This window comes from Phaenicophaeus curvirostris, chromosome 6 (genome assembly GCF_032191515.1).
Source record: "Phaenicophaeus curvirostris isolate KB17595 chromosome 6, BPBGC_Pcur_1.0, whole genome shotgun sequence".
NCBI lineage: Eukaryota > Metazoa > Chordata > Aves > Cuculiformes > Cuculidae > Phaenicophaeus > Phaenicophaeus curvirostris.
In genome coordinates this window covers 43769246-43787989 of record NC_091397.1, presented here as the reverse complement: position 1 = coordinate 43787989, position 18744 = coordinate 43769246, and the positions used below count along the sequence as shown (strand labels likewise).

The window sequence follows — 18744 nt, the reverse complement described above, 5'->3', positions numbered from 1 at the left end:
AACAAATAAAGAAAGGTGGGAAAAAAAATCTAATAGATAATAAAATACAACAGATAAATTCTGTTGAAACAGATACATATCTTTCGTATTAAGACACAAATTATCTAGAAAAATAATCTAGCAACGCAGTATGTATTCAAAAAATCTGTTTAAGGACCAGTGAAAGAAAGGCCAGTACTTAGGATGCTGTCATTAAATACACTTACATATTAGATACCTGACAAAACCAATCCCATTTCTTACACCTACAAATGTGCTATAAATTCAATAACTATGATTAATGTTACACAAATATAAAAATAGCAAAATATGATTGGGTAACTTTTTACAGGTTCTAAGACAGCAAGATTTTTTACCCTTAAAAATATAAAGAACTTCTTCAGTGTAAGCAAGCAAGCAGTAAGAAAACAAGCCCAGCAATACCAATCTCATAAGCTATCTCCATGAAAAAGAAATGTTCATTTCTGAAACATAAGCTACTTTTGCCACTAGTATGAGTTATTTTTATTCTTCTTTGCCACAACCTTCCAATCCTCTGACTTCAACGGATTCTTTCATAAAAAATATTTTATAGACATCTTTATAAAGGTGCCCTGGGCGTCAGCTCAGCATAAAAGCAACAGAATTTGACAGATACGACTCCTCAGCATTCTTGTTTTCAATACTGAGCTAAAACTAAACCTGCTGTATATCATTACCCTGCTGGTGCAGCAATGAAACCATAGATATTAACCTGGGACCAACTGTGATTCAAGCCAGCACAGTAAGGCTCCATACACAACACAGTTTTTATGTATAAATCTAATAGAAACCAGAATTCTATGCTGTGTTATGCATTTTCCCTATAATCAGATGGATCATTGTTCCTCATATCACAGTGCCAGAAAATATGAGAGTCAGATTTCCTAACTCCCTGCTTCCTGACGTTGCAAGCGTTACTTGGAGCCTAAACCACCTGTCAACGCCTCGTTGAAACACACCTCTCCCCTGCCCCCCTCCTCTTCCTCTCCCCCATCAGAAAGTTAAACTTTATATAAACTACAAATCTCAATAGAATTTATTAAGGACACAATAAAATATTAGTTTTCGCAGCTCAGCTCTTTTTGACCACTACTATTTCTGCCTCTGGACAGAAATTATAAAATAAATCAGAGTGTTTTTTTGGTATACAATACATATTTTCTTTTATTTAAAACCCATCTGTTTAGACGAATGCCTGACATTTGCATCCCTGTAAATAGCCTCTTTTACTATAAGCTGATGCACACTAAGTGAGATTAAAAAGATGACTCTTGATTAATTTTTGAAAAAAATGGTTTCTGAAGATCTCCTGGATATAAAGGCAGCCAAAAGGAAGGCACAATCTCATTCCTTACGCTCATGAGAAAAAGGGTGAGGGAAGAACAGATTCACTATCGGCTACAGGCTCCCCAAAAGGTCTGACTGATATGCCAGACAGCTAATGTGCAGACATTTTATCACTGCACCATCAGCACTAGCCGGAGTTATCTGCTCACAGAGATCTTTCCAATTCTATAATGTATATTAAAAATATCATACAGTGTATTCATTTATCACTTTCAAAAGACAGTTCAATTTAACAACCAATAGCATCCTTCAAGTTAAGGGGGTGAAGAACAATGCTAATTCAAGTTTCAATCAGAAACCTGAATTGAAAGAAACATTAAAAATATCCTCACATTAATTTCCAGGATAGATCTATTTATGTAGTTGCTATAGAGATGAATGTAACATGCACAGTGGTTTAGAAAATTATTTCAAGTTTATTGTCTCTTTTACTTCTCTACCGTAAATGGATTTGAAAGGTTTGTGAAATGCATTTGTCTAAACAATAGGTCAGCTGCTTCTGGCTGGAATGTGTGTTTTGTATCTACAGTTAAAATATCAAGGTCTCTAGAAAGCACTTGGCATTACATCTTAACTCTACGTAGCCAACATAAAACACAAGGCTGAGATTAACTAGAGAGTTCTGAAAAGCATCAAAAATCTCAAGAGAGATGGAAGAGGAAAAGAAAATACATTACTAACACATCAGAAGTTGGCACAAAAAAATAAAGTAACAGTTCAAATGTTCACAACAAAGAAAAGATAGGAAGAAAGCAATTGTGAAGACCAAAGGGTACTCCTTGCAGCTCCTTGATGGGTTGGTCAGAGGCTCTAACTAGTGGAAAATATGACTGCTGCCTCTCGCATCCCAGGTGAGCAGAAGAAAAGGAAAAAGAGGCATCTGCTTTCTTGAATGCTGACTTGATTGCTTCTGACAGCAGTCTCTAAACCTTATGCAACTAAGGGATCAATTCTGCTCACTACAGTGACCATTCTTCCAAGCATCATCTCTCTGTACAGAAAGTATTTTGTCTAAGCCGCAAGAAGAAAGAAAAAAAAATAATGGACATATCCTGCAAAGGCAGGGGACCTGCATACATCTGAGGATGTCTATACCTGGTAAAAGAAGGCAGGCTATATTTTCAGTCATTTTAAGGCAGCAGAAGCCAGTACTATGACCAAACGCAGCTGTGTGTTTCTGGTCTTCACAATGGAGCAGACAGATGAATTCTTCCTGGTTAAAACTGCTAGGTTAGTCTTGACACAGAGGGTTTAAGATCATCCAAAGATCAGATGACCTGGCAGGAAAACTATTGAAGACTGGTGTTTTCTACCACTCGGCATACTATGTTTTGCACAGGGAGATGAAGTTGCAAGGAAATTATTTACTAGTATGTGGGGAGCAAAGTGCTTTGCAACTGCCACAGTGAGCAGTCTTTTCAGGAGCAGATTGTTAAAAAGGAAAAAAGTTACATCTTGAAACATTTTAGATCCCAAAGACTCTGATGTAATATTAGCTTGAAGCATTGCTGTAAGAATCATTTCAAAGCATGGTCAAAAATCTGGCATCGATGATGGCCAGAGCTCTTAACACGACTGTGGGATGAAGCAGAATATGAGGTAACTCCATTAATTCATTTCTGAGATTTCAGATCTTCCTTTCAAAGGATTTTCATCTATTCACTGCCATAACAATCAGCCCATCACACTGACATTAGTAGGCGAGAGCAGCAGGTACTATATAACACAAAGCTGACAATGATCTCATATGAGGAAGTTCTCTGCCTCTGTCAACATAACTAGGACAGACAATTCAGTGAATTTTCCTTAATATTTGTCAGGAAACAAAGAACTTGTTTGCTCTCTTGACTGAAAACTGCGACGAGGGAGTTGACACATCTTTCTTACATTGGGATCGATGCATTCTAAATTTTAATAAAGACAGCAGAATCGGTGTCAAAAATGCCTGTAAATAAATAAATTTATTTCAGAGAATGTGTGATAAGAGAAAAGAACCAAAAATGAAAATGGAGTGGCCTGCTGACAGATAGTGATCTGAATCAATACAGCAAATTCTAGATTCCTGTTTCTAGTTGTAGCCCCATGTCACGCTCCATGAGCATTAACCAAAATAGACTGATAAAACAGATGATCTGTGGTCATGGGTTCCAGCTGCTAGAAAACAGCTCTGGCTCCAGCAGCAACTTTCTCCACCTGAATGAATACAGCCTAGACGGTCTTTTAAGTGCACTAGGTAATAAACACTGTTAGGCAACAGCTAAAAATTACCACCACCACCAACAACCAAAAAAACCCCAAGCAGACAAGGCACACCTAGAAGTAGATTAAAATAATGAAACTGTGACTAGGCATACATTCTAACAAGGGATATTTCAATGATTGTCTGAAACAGAATGCTGCATATTTGCATTCAGATAAGGCACTTTCAAATTAAAAAATAATCAACTCAAACTGATTTCTATCAAAACATAACTCAGCTCATAAAATGCTCTCATTTATTTCTTGTTCTCACAAGAACAAATACAAGAAATTATTCTGCGTCCACGTACTACTATAAACATTTATAGAACAAAAGTATCACTCGCCTCCTTAATCTCACACATTCTTGTATAACATAATTGCATTTAAAAAAAAAATCTCATTTTCTGTCACTTTCTTTCAAAATGAAACAGAGTGAGCTAATGAACACTTTCAGTACTTGCTAGTGGAAAACTAATTTTAAATAAGATTCAATTCACACAGGACACTCGTAACATTTTCCACCTGGTTTATACCACAGAAAATAACCTAGCAAAAGGACACAACAGCCTAACAGAAAAAAATGGTGAAGAGCAGCTAATGATCATCACAAAATGGAACTGTATTGAAATAATTCATCCTACTGATGAACTCATTATAAAGTTTTAATTAAAACTTGCCTGTCTTTCTTCGATACCACTCACTTTCACAATTTCAGGAGTATTAAGATTCAGTGCTGAAAGGAAAAATGAATGAAAATATATCCGATTTAAATAAAGGTATTCTCGATAAAATGAAAATGTTCTTCAAGTAACTTTGGAATACCGTGGAAACATGACTGACAATATTCTAATCCCACCTATCAGGAGCAGTTTAAGTAAAAGTTAAGAAATCAGATCCTGTTGTACAGAATCTCACCCTAAATTGTTCAAAGATCATTCTCATTTCTGCACAACTTGCATATGACAATCTTGCTGTGCTATCAATTACAATTAAAAATTTTATTAAATAGATATCACAGGAACTACTGAACTGAATTACTCTCTCCTTACAGACTGCTAAGGGAATTATTCTCGGTCCTCTGAGAGGCACAAATTATCCACTTTAGAATTTATCAAAGACGTGATAATGATAGGATGATAAAGCAATGGTAAATACACTCCCCAAACAGCAGGAGACTGGAAATCTGCCATGGTGAAAATCACCATGAATATCTCTAACTTGTACATGGCACTCTCAAATAATAAACAGGAAATCTCTTAACTTCTTACAAAACTTGTACATTTGAATTCACAACATGCATGTAAATTTATGGAGAAAATGGAACGAGAAACTTCACAGTTTAGGTCTGCATTGGTACTAATAGATAGCAAACTGTAATTTCAAATATTCAAATTACTTTTTCATAGCATTTTCAAAGAACCATGTTAGTAATAAGAACTGTGACTAGACCTCTCCATACACAAAAATAGTTCTAATTGCACTTCAAGAAAAATGTTATCTTTAACACATTTTCGAAAGAGACTAGTTCACTGCATTCGTGTGAAGTAATCTCTGTGGTTTACAGTTCCCACGCAAAGACTTCAAACTTCATCTTCAGTAATTAGAATGTAAACAACTTATCCTACAACAGATGTATTCTACAAATCATTTACCCAGCAACTCAATCAAGTGCATGACAGAGTTTGTTTCCTATAAATTGCCTACAGGTACTTTAGTTTTGGAACAAGACAAGGCTTCACTGGTCAGATCTCCAGGTGAAAACAAAGAGGACTTCATTATCCATCAGCACAGCGTGCTGGCCCTGTATCAATACAACTCTGCTGATTAACTCTCTACTGCAATACAAACATTAAAATACCTCCTACTGAAAAGTTTAGCAAATTTTCAGCGTTTTCAAGTTTCAGAGTTTATCACTCATCAGCACATTGAAAAAGCGACTGGTTACTGCAATGTTACAGTTCCACTAAACCCCACCCCTGCACACCATTTAATAAATGACCAGCCAGTCACATGTTTCAGAAAAGGCTGCTACTCATTAGGTAATCTGTTTGATCGCCCATTTCAGTGTCATTAGTCAACTATATCATCTACAGCTTTATGTTGAAACAGTAGTTATCCCAAAAATAAGGGGGGGTGAGGGGAGAGAAGAGAGAAAAGCAACATATACTTATTTGCCCACTTAAAATACTGGTGAAGTACAGGTTTCTGTAGACTTCAGTGTGTATTACGTTTCCAGAATATTTTAGAAAATCAGATCCTAACGAGTTAGAAAAAATGAAATACTAATGTTCCATTCTAGAAAAAAAAAACAAACGCAGCATCTAAATGATTTAACACTTCTCCAATTAAGATATCAAACTACCTCCAATATGAAGAAATTACATTAATGCATATCAAAGAATGGGTCCAATTTACTAAAGGATCTCTAATCCCTTTGTAAAGGCATTCAATCTTATCCTTACTTATGTAAAAACAAAACAATTCTTGCTTGTTCAGATTAAATCAATATGAAACTAATTTACTATTCTCTCATGAAGGCATTCTCTAAGAAACATACTTCCACCTTATTCAACGTATATTATTCTCTTACTCAATTATATATACTAGTCAGCTACATACAAACCATATAGATTTTCCCTCACTGTTTATTACACAACAAATATACATTCTAATATGAAGTTTTCCCTGGGAACTGTGAGTCTGAAAGGTTTTGCCTGTTTTTTCATAACAGCCCATCATTTCTTGATGCCTGACAAACACTTTCAATTCATCTGTATTGCTTCTAGCACAGTTTTATGACTTGCTAACCAAGGCCAGTTCTACGTCTATATGCAGAGATAAAGTTACTAAGATTATTTTCAATGATTCTTCCTTTTTGTTAGTTTGGAAACAATGGAAGCAATTACTCCTCAAAAGCTTTATCCTAAACTTGCCTTGAACAACCAAAATGCATTCATTTCTGCTTAGAATTTTGACTTGGGAAAAATTAGAAGTACCTGAACTTTCAAACATGCAATATTAAAGCTGCATGTCCAGTAAGGAAAAAAAAACCTCAATAGAATAATTTCAAATTTATGCATAATCATATTTTAGTTTCTAAAGCATTCTTTATCTTGTTATATACTGAAGAATTCCAGTAGTTCCCTAAATACAGGGAAAAATATTTTTCTTGTGTATATCAAATTTTACGTATGATAAGACATAACCATGTCACAGCCTACAAACTTCACAATAAAGAAATATTTAACAGACTGGACAACTGTGACAATGACCACAGAAAACATCTAGAAGCTGATAAATTAATTGTAAGGAGAAAATCAATTATAAACACTTTAATTCTAAGTAATGAAAAAATCAGCTTGGCTAATAATGGAATTTTTTTTTAAGATAAATGTAAGTTCCAGCAAGTTAATATACATCACTAACACAATGTCTTTCAGACATACTCAGAAAACCATTTGAGAGAACTTTAATGTCTCTTAATTGTACATGAAGGTTACATTCTTCGGCTGCCCACCTTTAGTCATAAATAGATGTTCAATGTGGTTAACACAACAGAAGATAGAGGTATTTATAGAAATTCAGCATGTTCTACAGGCACTCTAATATCCTTCAAAGTAATCTTTACATGAAATGAAAAAACAAGCTCAAATATAAGATTTAAAAACTTTAAAAGACTTCCAGAACTTCACTGGATAAAAACAGGCAATCGTGGAAATAAAAACTTGCCTTCGTAGTGGTTCTTGTATTTCATTGCAACTATATTACCTTCTTATTTTCTCCAAAGGTTCCTACTAAAGGTGCTTACTTCCCTTGTATTCAAAAGCCACCACTTACAGCATCCTACTGGATGTAGACACTTATTTTCACTTTAAGTAGTAGAAAAGGAAGCATGTTTTCTTCTCTCTGAACAGAAATGTAATGGATATCTCCACTGTTATTGGTAAGAGATGATCTATGTGCTGAAATAACATCTCCAGTGGTCTTAACATCAAGCAAGAATCATAATTCCCTTCAAGAGCCGAGTTGGCTCTATTTTTTTAATAAGATCTAAGTCCTAGTCATTCAGATGAGTTAGGAATACTAGCATTACAACAGACATACGGGGTTTTTTTCTCACTGGAAGCCTAAGGAAGTTATTTATTTTCTCCTGTAAATTTAAAAGCACGAGAACGCATTTCTGTAAAGCAATAGCATGTATTCAGTGCACAACGTGTTCTTCATTGGCATAAAATAAATAGTATTTGGAAAGGCAGCACACTGAATAATTCAGTGACAATACCTTTAAGAATCTCATGGATGGTGATAAATCCAGGCAACGCTACACTTCTGCAGCACTTGTAGCAAGGAAATTGCACTTAGTACCACAACCAGCAAGTAACATTTATTTCTCCATTTCATCATCTTTGTACTTTTGAGGGTCTAGTTCCTATATTCTTGAACTGCTCCTTCTCTCATATATTAAGAGAGAATTCCTTTCCAAGTCTCATCCTCGATTCTTGCTCACAGCCAATTCTCTCCTTTGTTCCCTGCCCTAAAATTCGAGTATTCTCTTTCCATATTCCTCCTTCTTACTGTTTCCCAGAGTCTTAACATTTCCTCCCTACCCAATATCTTCTTCCCCTTTAATACGGTTGGCACTCAGACCACAGTTCTCCCCCACCTTCTTCACATCCAGTCCTACTGCCGATCTTTTCTTACCTGCATCCCTCTCATTTTCTGGAACCGAGCTACTGCATCACTGATGGTGTAGACACGAACATGGCCCATGTGGAGCTTTCCAGAAGGATATGGGAACATAGAAAGCACATAAAATTTTGGTCTTGATTTCTAGAAAGAGATTTTTAAAACGTTATAACTACACAAGTTAGCATTTCACTTGAATAAATACATGCACACATTATAAATGACAGTGCCACGAAAAGACACATGGTTCTGCTGGAACTGATCCAAATGAGTACAGACAAAGTTACTAGGATCAAATTATTTGGGGTTGTAAATGTTTTGCTAGACTTTGCTGCTAGCTCATCAATTTATATTAGTATTTATATGACACTTGAAAATTGGTTTTAATCAACTTTTACCCAATAAAAGATATATTAACATAATGGCAGCTTAGCAAATCACCATTCCCTACCATAGCATCTGTCACTGATTATCGAGGTGCTCCTGAACTGTCCCACCAAAAAAATGAAAACTTGACAAGATTACGTAAGTATTTTACTTCATATTCACAACAAACATGGAGCTCATTCAAGGCCAGTTGCCTTTTGTCAGCTGGACTGCAGTAACTCACTGAGTGACTGACTCAATCATTTGCAATTGCATGAACAACCACTGAAGTGAAACTGTTCATTTCCACTATGCATGCTCCGATCCAACGACATCTTACAAGCAGTATCTTGCACAGGGAAAAGAAAGCAACAATTCATTTAGCTAGGTTTGAGTGAATTGACAAAAGTTACAAAGAAATCAAGCATTACCCCTCTCACTTAAATTATTCCTAATACATCATGACTACCATTGAATTTATTATTGATATAGGCTTGATAAGCTCCTACGGTATTTTTCGTATGTTAATAGAAAAATAAACTTATAGGTGGCTTTCACAATTCTGAAACAAACTCTATTAATATTTATTAAATATTACTTCTTTATTGCTTTTGTCCAATAACAGCAAAAATCTGAAATGCTTCACTGCAGCACTATACACCATTTGCTTCTTAATGTGAGATGTTATTAAATTTACTTCAACAGTAAGGATAAAACAAAAATAGAATTAAAAAGCATGATTCAGAACTTAGCACATGTATGATACATATGATACCTACTAAAGACGCAAGCCTAAATGAACATTTTGCCTGCTACACGTGTGCATTAACACCATTTTCACCCCAGTTTTCTTCCTCATAAAAAGCATTCCCCTCTTCTCTCTTCAACATTTTGATGAAACATTTTTTTTTTTGTTGGAGAGGGGGCACATCTTAGGGAAGAAGAACAAACAAACATGAAGGAGCACAAAAATGTTTTATACCTACATGACTGAACATAATTGTGAAGGCAAAAAGAGTCAGAGACTGAGATTACAATTGTTTTCAACATCCTTTATTGCATGGGAAAACTTTTTTTTCCTGCAAGTTTCTCATTATTTCTAAAGATACTGTAAACCAAAAAATATTCTTTAAAACTCATCTTCCCTTAATACAGATTTTAATGAATCACAATGTGCAGGGTAGTAGATGTGTCATAACCATTTCAAATTAGATCTTTAGAAAATTAATTGCTTACAAAGGCTATGAATGTAGAAAATGTTTCTTTTAGTACTTTAAATAATTAATTCCTAAATGTGGTATAGTATACAAAGAATTGACTACTCAAACACTTCCTGAATTTACAAGCTCATACCTTGCTGATCCTGTTTTGCCTCATGGGTTTTTTATTATTATTTTGCCATTTATGCCATCAACTGTTTTTAATAATCTACTGTCATGTAACAGTATTTTCCTCTGAAACATAATATACATCTTATCATTATAAGCCAACTGTAATAAGTAATTTTCAATTAATTTCTTTCTGAGAAAACAAAAAATATCAAAAAAGTAATTTCCAAACTTCTTAGTAATGCTTACATCAGTTTCTGATATTTTGCAGAACTCATCCTTTATTCTTGGAAGCCACCACTTTTCAACTCTTTTTCTTGTCTCCAATCCATAGTTTTTTTCCCATTTCCCTGTCTCACTGTAAATAGTCCTGACACAGGAAGGAATCAGTCTCCTCTGCCATTTAATTAATCCCAGGAAGCCATTTAGTTGTCTCTTCAAACATGAGGAACAAGTGCCAACTCTCTGACAAACCAACTGCATTCTTAAGGTTATGATATCTGAAAAAGACAAAAATATGTATTTCAGTCTGCAGCATGCAACAGGAATTCAGTGGTTATTATGGTCATACAGAAAACTGGTAGCTATGAAACATATTTTAGTTTGATTTAGATTACTTGGCTGTTTTTCGTAGTACTTACATTTTATTAGCATGTGTTTGAATTATAAAAGCATTTATTTTTTAGCCAGGAGAAATAACTGTGGCCCTTGCATAAAACAAAAATGTTCATTAGATTTCTTCTCTAATAAGATAAAATACTTGTATTCAGTCTCCCATAAAAGCAGGTTCAGACAACTGAAGGTTCAAGAAACTTGGCTGACTGTACAAAAGAAGATGGCTATCAGGGCGTTAGTAAAATTTAGAATGAAAATAAGGAGAAGAGGATGTTGGATGAAATTATCCTGTAAAACTACTGAATTTGTCATCACTGAAAAGAAATGTAGGAAGATGACTATAATTAGCAGATTTCAACTAGACAGTCTAAATTCAGTATTTTGCTAAAGGCTTCCTCGTCGGCATAGTTTTCAGCGAGAACTACATGAAGAACTTACTGTTTAGAAAAGATATAATTTAACAACTCAAGCAAGTAAAGCAATTCAGTTCTCTTTCAAGTAAAAAACCTGTTAAAACAACTCTTCTTTTGCTCTAGAATGAGCCTTCTCAAATAAAAGTACTCAGATGTGAGAAGAATCAAACAGTCTGCAAGTTCAGAATCAGTTTTAACAAGCTATTTACTGGTTTTACTTCCTACAGTGGGAAGTATGGCATTAAAGCAAATCTTAGGCTGAGATTTCTTCCCCATCTCCACTCCTAATTCCTTTTTAAAAAAGTTTATTTGTTTATTTATATATATATTTATATATATTTATATCCATATCCTCAATAACTGCTTTATTTTTTTATATTCCGATCTATATACTTGACTATAACAAGCTGTTTCTGTCAGTTCATAATTTTTCTTGCAGTATTATATCAGACCATCTCTGTGTACAGATACTCTGTATAAGAAACAGTTTTATTTAGTTATTTCCCATATGATAGCAACATTATCAGTGGAAATAACTGCTAGACCACCCAAACAAGGTCCCCAGTATAGCTGGAGTGGGAGTTACACACTCTTAACATGCACTATATATGCATACGCAAGCCCTCATTGCCTGTATCACTACATATATAAAGAATTGCACCTTTTCTCTGTTTATTTATCAAATAGGCTCTCTCAAACATTTTTCATTTACATAGAATCATAGAATAACCAGGTTGGAAGAGAACCACCGGATCATCGAGTCCAACCATTCCTATCAAACACTAAACCATGCCCCTTAGCACCTTGTCCACCCGTCCCTTAAACACCTCCAGGGAAGGTGACTCAACCACCTGCCTGTGCAGCCTGTTCCAGTGCCCAATGACCCTTTCTGTGAAGAATTTTTTCCTAATGAGCCAAGCCAGTGCCTTGAACTTTGTGTTGCTAATATCTAAAATCTCTCACAGTTGTAACAACAACAAATCCATGACTGAATTCAGGATGCCCAGTGCAGGTGGACCCGAGTTATTCAGGAGATACCTAATTTCTCCCCCTCCATAACCTTACACTTCTTCATTCAATACTTTGCTGTTTTGCTTATTTTTATGAATAGCTTCTTCTAAATTTATTTCAATTATTTAAATTTATTTTACAACAGAATGGAGCTCTTCCCATTCTTACAGTAGGCTACCTTCAGCATTGCTGATTTACTATTGATGTATTTTAATACATGAATGTTACATACACAGGTATCCTTTGTTGGAGACAAATGAAACACACAAAGCTCAAAAGAAGCCCGCTCGCCAATGCCAGGAAACGTAACGTGCAGGAGATCGTTTCGCCTTTCCAGGCTTGTGTGTATGGGACGAGGACCAAGGAGGGTGCGCCCCTCCCTCCTCCAGTCATGGTCATTTCAGCCCAGAGCTGTGTGGGTCTTCAAAGGAGCACGTTACAAGCCCAGACTGTCCAACTCTGTCAGGTGGCCCAAAAAGAGGGTAAAGAGGTCAGACTGAGCAAGGAACAAAGATTGAGACCTTGCTTTAGAAAGATGCAATAAGCACACAGGAAAGGAGATCTTTACTAAATTTAGGTACTGAAAATTGCTTGGCAAGGGCCAGCATGTTTCACTCATCTTAAAAGTAAGGCAGACAAGCAAATCCCTTTCACTAGGTAGGAAAAAACCTTTGAGATCATCAAGTCCACCCGTACCAGTCCACTACTAAACTATATCCTCAAGCACCTCATCTACCCGTCTTTTCAATACCTCCAGGGATAGTGAATCACCCACTTCCCTGTTCTGATACTAAAAATGCCAGCAAAAAACTCTTTAAGACACACTTTGTTTTTTTAGAAAGCAAGCACCCTTTATCAGGCTTGGGCAACAGAAAGGAACAATCTCCATCATTCATGTGCAGTGAGACAAGAGCTGGAACAGAATGTATTTCCCACTCACACGCATGTGTAGAAGCTTTCCCAGAAATATTATGCATGTTCTGTTAATTTCCAAGGACTAATTTTAATATTTTTATGAATGTCACAACAGCCAAAACTCCTGCCAATTAGGAGCTTTGATACCAGCTCTGCCTGACCTTGCATTTGAGATAGGGAAAGGCTCCAAACAGAGCTGGTTACAGAAGAAGAGACTTCTGTTCCTATCCCTCTGCACACAAGACTTTACCATCTCCAAATAATGAACAGCATCTGGAAAAAAACACTGTGTTGAAAGAAAACATGCTGTCAGAGGGACATTCTGTCTAACTTTCAAACAGTACAATTACTTAGATGAGGTATGTTTTAGCTTAAATAAAACATATCCTGCTTTTTATAATAGAATCTACTTCTTCTATCAGTTACACAGCCCAGTAACCCTTTTGATGAAGAAACTTCCCTGCAGCTCAAATTTGAATTAAAGAAAAGTAAACAAAAATGTTCCCGCAATACAAGAAGTAGTTACTGTTCCAAAAAGTGGAATATTTTGATTTAAGCTAGAGTTATGTTTTGTCTAAACAGCAGTGTTTTTTGAAAGTCAGACAGAACGTTCCTCTGACAGCAAGCATGCTTTCTCTCAATAATGTTAATTCTTTGGAGGTGACACAAGTCTTGTGTGCAGTGTGATCTGTGCTGAGTAGATGTGTCTTCTGTAACCTCCTCTGTATGGAGCTTTCTTATCTCAAATGCAAGGTTAGGCAGAACTGGTTCCAAAGCCCCAAATTAGCGAGAGTTTTGACTGCTATGAAACTCATAATAACATTAAAGTCAGTTCTTGGAAGGTAAGAGAACCTGCATAAGATTTCTGGGACAATTTATACATTTGTGGGTGGGAAATACATCCTGTCCAGCTCTCGTCTCGCTGCACACGACAGATGGAAATCGCGTTGCCCAGCCCTGATAAAGAGCGCTGGCTTTCTAAAACGAGTCTTGCAGAGTTTATTCGCCGGCCTTTTCGGCGTCCCCCGCAGTCGATGAGCCGGCGCGCTGGGGAGGGACCACGCGGCTCTCTCGGAGCCAAGGGGCGGGCGGCGGAGCAGCCACGGGCCCGAGGAAGCTGCGGGCGCCGGGGCGGGAGGCAGGGGCGGCGTTCGGGCCGGTGGGGGCGCGACAGGAGAGGGGTCGGGGACACCATTACCTGCGCGCCTCTCGCTCGCCCTCAGCTCCCCTTCCTCTCCCTGTGCGCCGCCATCTTGGTCTCATTGGGTTCCGCCGTACGGCGCGCGCGCCGCATACGCACGGCGTCACGTGCGTGCGTGCGTGCGGGGAGGGGGGACGGGGGCTGGAGGGAGGGGGCCGTGCTGAGCCCAGTCCAGTCGAGTCCGGCCCAGCCCAACCTAGCTGAGTCCAGCCGAACCAAGCAGGTCTGTGCCAAGCTGAGCCGTGCCTCGAATACTCGAATCCTGTGTTCAGTTCTGGGCCCCTCACCACAAGAAGGATGGTTGAGGCTCTGGAACGAGTCCAGAGAAGAGCAACGAAGCTGGTGAAGGGGCTGGAGAGCGGCTGAGAGAGCTGGGGTTGTTTAGCCTGGAGAAGAGGAGGCTGAGGGGAGACCTCATTGCTCTCTACAACTACCTGAAAGGAGGTTGTGGAGAGGAGGGTGCTGGCCTCTTCTCCCAAGTGACAGGGGACAGGACAAGAGGGAATGGCCTCAAGCTCCACCAGGGGAGGTTTAGGCTGGACAGTAGGAAAAAATTCTTCACAGAAAGGGTCATTGGGCACTGGCAGAGGCTGCCCAGGGAGGTGGTTGAGTCACCTTCCGTGGAGGTGTTTAAGGGATGGGTGGCCGAGGTGCTAAGGGACATGGTTTAGTGTTTGATAGGAATGGTTGGACTCGATGATCCGGTGGGTCTCTTCCAACCTGGTTATTCTATGATTCTATGATTCTATGCCGCGCTGAACCAAGGTGTGCCATGCCATGCCGACTGGTGCCAAGCTGAGCCGTGCTGTGCCGTGCTGAGCGGTGCTGAGCCCAGCAGTGCAGTGCCATGCCCTGTCATGCCGTGCTGAGCCAAGCTGTGCCAAGCCCAGCCGTGCTGTGCTGAGCCCAGCCGTTCTATGCCCAGCCCAGGTACTGGGGACTTCGGCACCTGGCTGGCCAGGATGAAATGGTTCCAGGCCTCAGGGCTCACCGTGTGCAGAATGGGAGGGAAGCATGGCCCTCCAAAAGGGCAGCATTCCTGATAGCCAGCTAGGTGCGATGGCCACTTTAGACAGGATCCCCATGGAACCCACATTGGGAACTTGCCCTGCAAAATCTAGGGCAGAAGTGTAATTTAAACAGTGATAGTTACTATCCACTGCTCTCCCCACATCCAGCAATTCTGTCTTTTCATCACAAATAGGCCATCCAAAAAGGTGGCCAGGCACAACCTACCCTGGGTAAAGCTGGTCACCTCCTCTTTCCAACACCCAGATGTGGGATCTGAGTGGACACGCTCTGGGGCACAGCTTTTAGTTCCTCTTCTCATCCACTGGCCATTTCTTAAAAGGACCTGCAATGTGTGAGTGGTGCCAGTTGTCAGGGAGATTCCACAGATTCCATGACCTTTGAAAGATGATGGAGAGTGGCTTCACTGTGATGTTGTCCCGTGCTCTCAGCTCCCTGGGATGCTTCCCCTCCCATCCTGTAGAGCAGTGAGGATTGTGTTTGCTCAAGTGATCCCTGACTTGATCCCCATCCACTGCTGGTTGTTCTCCACATTTCTGCCTTGAGAGGCAGAGCATTGGGAGATCTTGTCGGGGAAGATGGAGAACAAGAGGAGACTGCGAATCACCTCCATGGCTTATTAATTTCAGTAGTGACCACACATTACCTTTGTTTCTTCTTTAACTTAACTTGGAGGTTGGTAGCAACAGTTTTAATTAATGGCTATAGGTACAGCTATGCATTTTAGAAGACCGAACAGCACCCCACGAGACTGCTGTCCTTGCCTTGGGAATGGTGGCCTGATAGCTCTAAAGTCCTCAGCCCATCAGCCCTGCAAATGTTTCAGTAGGTGTTTGATGAGGAGGATGGAGGACAAAAGCAGGCTGATCACCCCAGTAACATGACAGAGCACTCCTAAGGATCAGAAGGAGCTTGTGCGGGCCACTGTGAGGACAAATTTGTCACTGTATCTTTGTATTTCAATATTTAACGCGCAAACCTAGGGAGTCAACAGTAAATAAAAATATCAAATTAACTGGGATCGAATCTAAGTTCCACAGTGTTTGAATATAGAATCATAGGATCGTAGAATGTCCTGAGTTGGAAGAGACTCACAAGGATCATCAAGTCTCTCCCTGCATAGGACAACCCGTACATTTATACCATGTGTCTGGGGGCATTGTCCAGATGCTTCTTGAATATTGTCAAGCTTGGCGCCATCATTGCTTCCCTGGGGAGCCTGTTCCAGTGTTCCTCCACGCTCTGGGTGAAGAACCTTCTACTATCCAACCTAAACCTCCCATGGCACATGCCCCTGCAATTCCATCTGGTCCTGTCTTTGGTTGCTGCAGAGAAGAGGTCAGCACCTGCTTCTCTTTTCTTCTCTTGCGAGCAAGCTGTAGACTGCAATGAGGTCTCCCCTCAGTCTTCTCTTCTGCAGGCTGAACAGACCAGTTTTTTTTTCTTGCCTCCACAGCATATACAGATACTCTGTAAGGTGACCATATACTGTAGGTCTAGATCTTGAGTAGCATTTTGTATTCAATAATTTTATTCACCTTCTGTAATTTTTAGAATTTTATTTATTTAAAGGCAGATTCTGAAATAAAGCCAATAGTTGTTTTGTAGTGTCATTTTGACTAATGAGAAAAAAAGCAGAAGTCAATAAAAACAATCTAGAGCAGCGTAATTAATTCTACCTCTGTCTGGAAAACATCATCTTACCCAGTTGTCAACACTGTGCAATTAAGAGTCGTTTTTAAGTACTGCAAATAGCTTGTAGTAGCCTCTAAGGAGTTGTTCTGGTTTTTTTTCCTGTGGATTGTGCCCTTTTCCTGCTGGCAACTTTCAATTGTTTTCGGTTTTAAACCTTTTTATTCACCATTGTGTTTTCTGCAGAGTTTAAACCAACACAATCTATTTATGCAATGCAAATGCCTACAGTAGGGTTAACCTTTTTGTAGTCTAGATAGAGGGGCTTCTTATATGACTAAATATAGGTATTTAGTGAGTGGAAGTTTTCTGCTTGGTTGTGTATATCTGTCAAGTATGCTTAAATTATGACCTTTTAACAGCAAAAACAGAATTGAGACCAGCTCTGATTCTTACTCTGCTTATAACATACTACAATTTCACCACAACTCTGCATAATTTTGTTTTGCTTTCCTGTTGATCTCCCTTTCAGCCAGTGGTGGTGACCTTCCCATTCCAAATCTCTCTCTGAATTTGCTTTTGTATAAGTTCCTGGACTGGGGAAGGATGGGGCATTTTGCAGCGTCGAGGAACAGGCAGTGAAGTCCTCGCCTGAGACCCTACCTCAGGATAAATGAGAGCTTGTGACCACCTGAGATGTGTTTTCATGTCGAAGGATAATTTCCATCGCACAGTTGTCCCAAAAATAGAGTTGTTCTTTTGGTATGCATAAACCTAATCAATACACAGAGTCGAGATATTTGTATTTATCTCAGTTCTGCAAAACCGGGTGCCAAGCATTCAACACAGCCAGCACACCTTGCCAGTCTGATTATAGAGTATTTTTAGACATCCAAACAAAGAACTAAGATACAATCACTTTTCTTATTGGTTCATTGTGATTTCATGGTAAAAGATCCCTAGGTGCACACCTACATTCTACTTAAATATCAAATAAGCAGGAGGTGTCTTATTCACATGTAATATTCTTGGTGTGATTTGTAGTTTCCAAATGTCCTATGGTTAATTTTGGATATGGACAGGGATATGTTAGATATGGATTCTTGACTTCATTCCAATCTTATTGTTTTAAACTAACAGAAGATCAACTACCTTCTTCATTAAAAAGCTACAAAGTATCCCTGCTATGAACAGATCCTCAAGAACCTGCACAGTGTTATAAACACTCTTTTTGTTTGCCAAGTTCCTGCCACCCTATTACTGCTTGTGTTTTTGGCCTTGATTTTTATCTTGTTACTGTTTGTAACTAGGTCTGAATTCCTTCATCAACACCAACCCTGATCCCTGACCCCTACAAATTCAGGTAGGACTGTTTGAGGGCTTGTGTCCCCACTCACTACCTGCCCTCTGCAGGGGTTACTGCCTGGTAGAGATAGATGAGTGAGCAGTGTACCCAGACCCTGCCTGGCCTTATTAAGATGAACCCTTGTTGAATTTAATTTTCATCCATAGGGTGGGCTGTAAACTATGGCAGCTCACAACCCTGATTCATGATTCCTGTCATATTCGGCTCAGGCACCTGAGAGGTCCCCACTTCCGAAGAGAAGGGATCTCATATGGAAGACCTGGCTGTCCTTCTTTGCAAAGGGCAGCCTGACCTAGTGGGATGTCCCTGCCCATGGCAGGGGAGTTGGAACTAGATGATTTTTAAGGTCCCTTCCAACCCAAACTATTCTATGATTCTATGAAAACCTCTTTGCTTTGTGTGTGTAGTGCCTTTCACCTTGACTGGGGGCAACATAGTAGAGATCAGAGTGAGTGGAGGCAGAAAAATAATGAGAGAGTTATTTTATCTTATCTTAAAAAATTTTGAAAGTCCAATCACTCTCTCAGATTTAGAATTATGATTTTTAAAAATCATTTAAAACTCTGGGCAGTT

The 18744-nt window shown here is 38.9% G+C and overlaps 1 protein-coding gene across 1 annotated transcript in view; it reads right to left on the bottom strand.

Moving 5' to 3' along the window:
* Positions 1–14264, bottom strand: part of LARS2 (leucyl-tRNA synthetase 2, mitochondrial) — an 87448-nt gene extending 73184 nt beyond the window's left edge. Inside the window, exons 1-3 of the mRNA XM_069860002.1 lie at positions 14142–14264; positions 10239–10489; positions 8311–8439 (exon numbers count right to left, since the gene is read on the bottom strand). Of these exons, the coding sequence (XP_069716103.1) occupies positions 8311–8439; positions 10239–10472 (363 nt within the window). The 5' untranslated portion in view covers positions 10473–10489; positions 14142–14264. The remainder of the gene's footprint in view (positions 1–8310; positions 8440–10238; positions 10490–14141) is intronic.
* Between the last annotated feature and the right edge of the window lie 4480 nt (positions 14265–18744).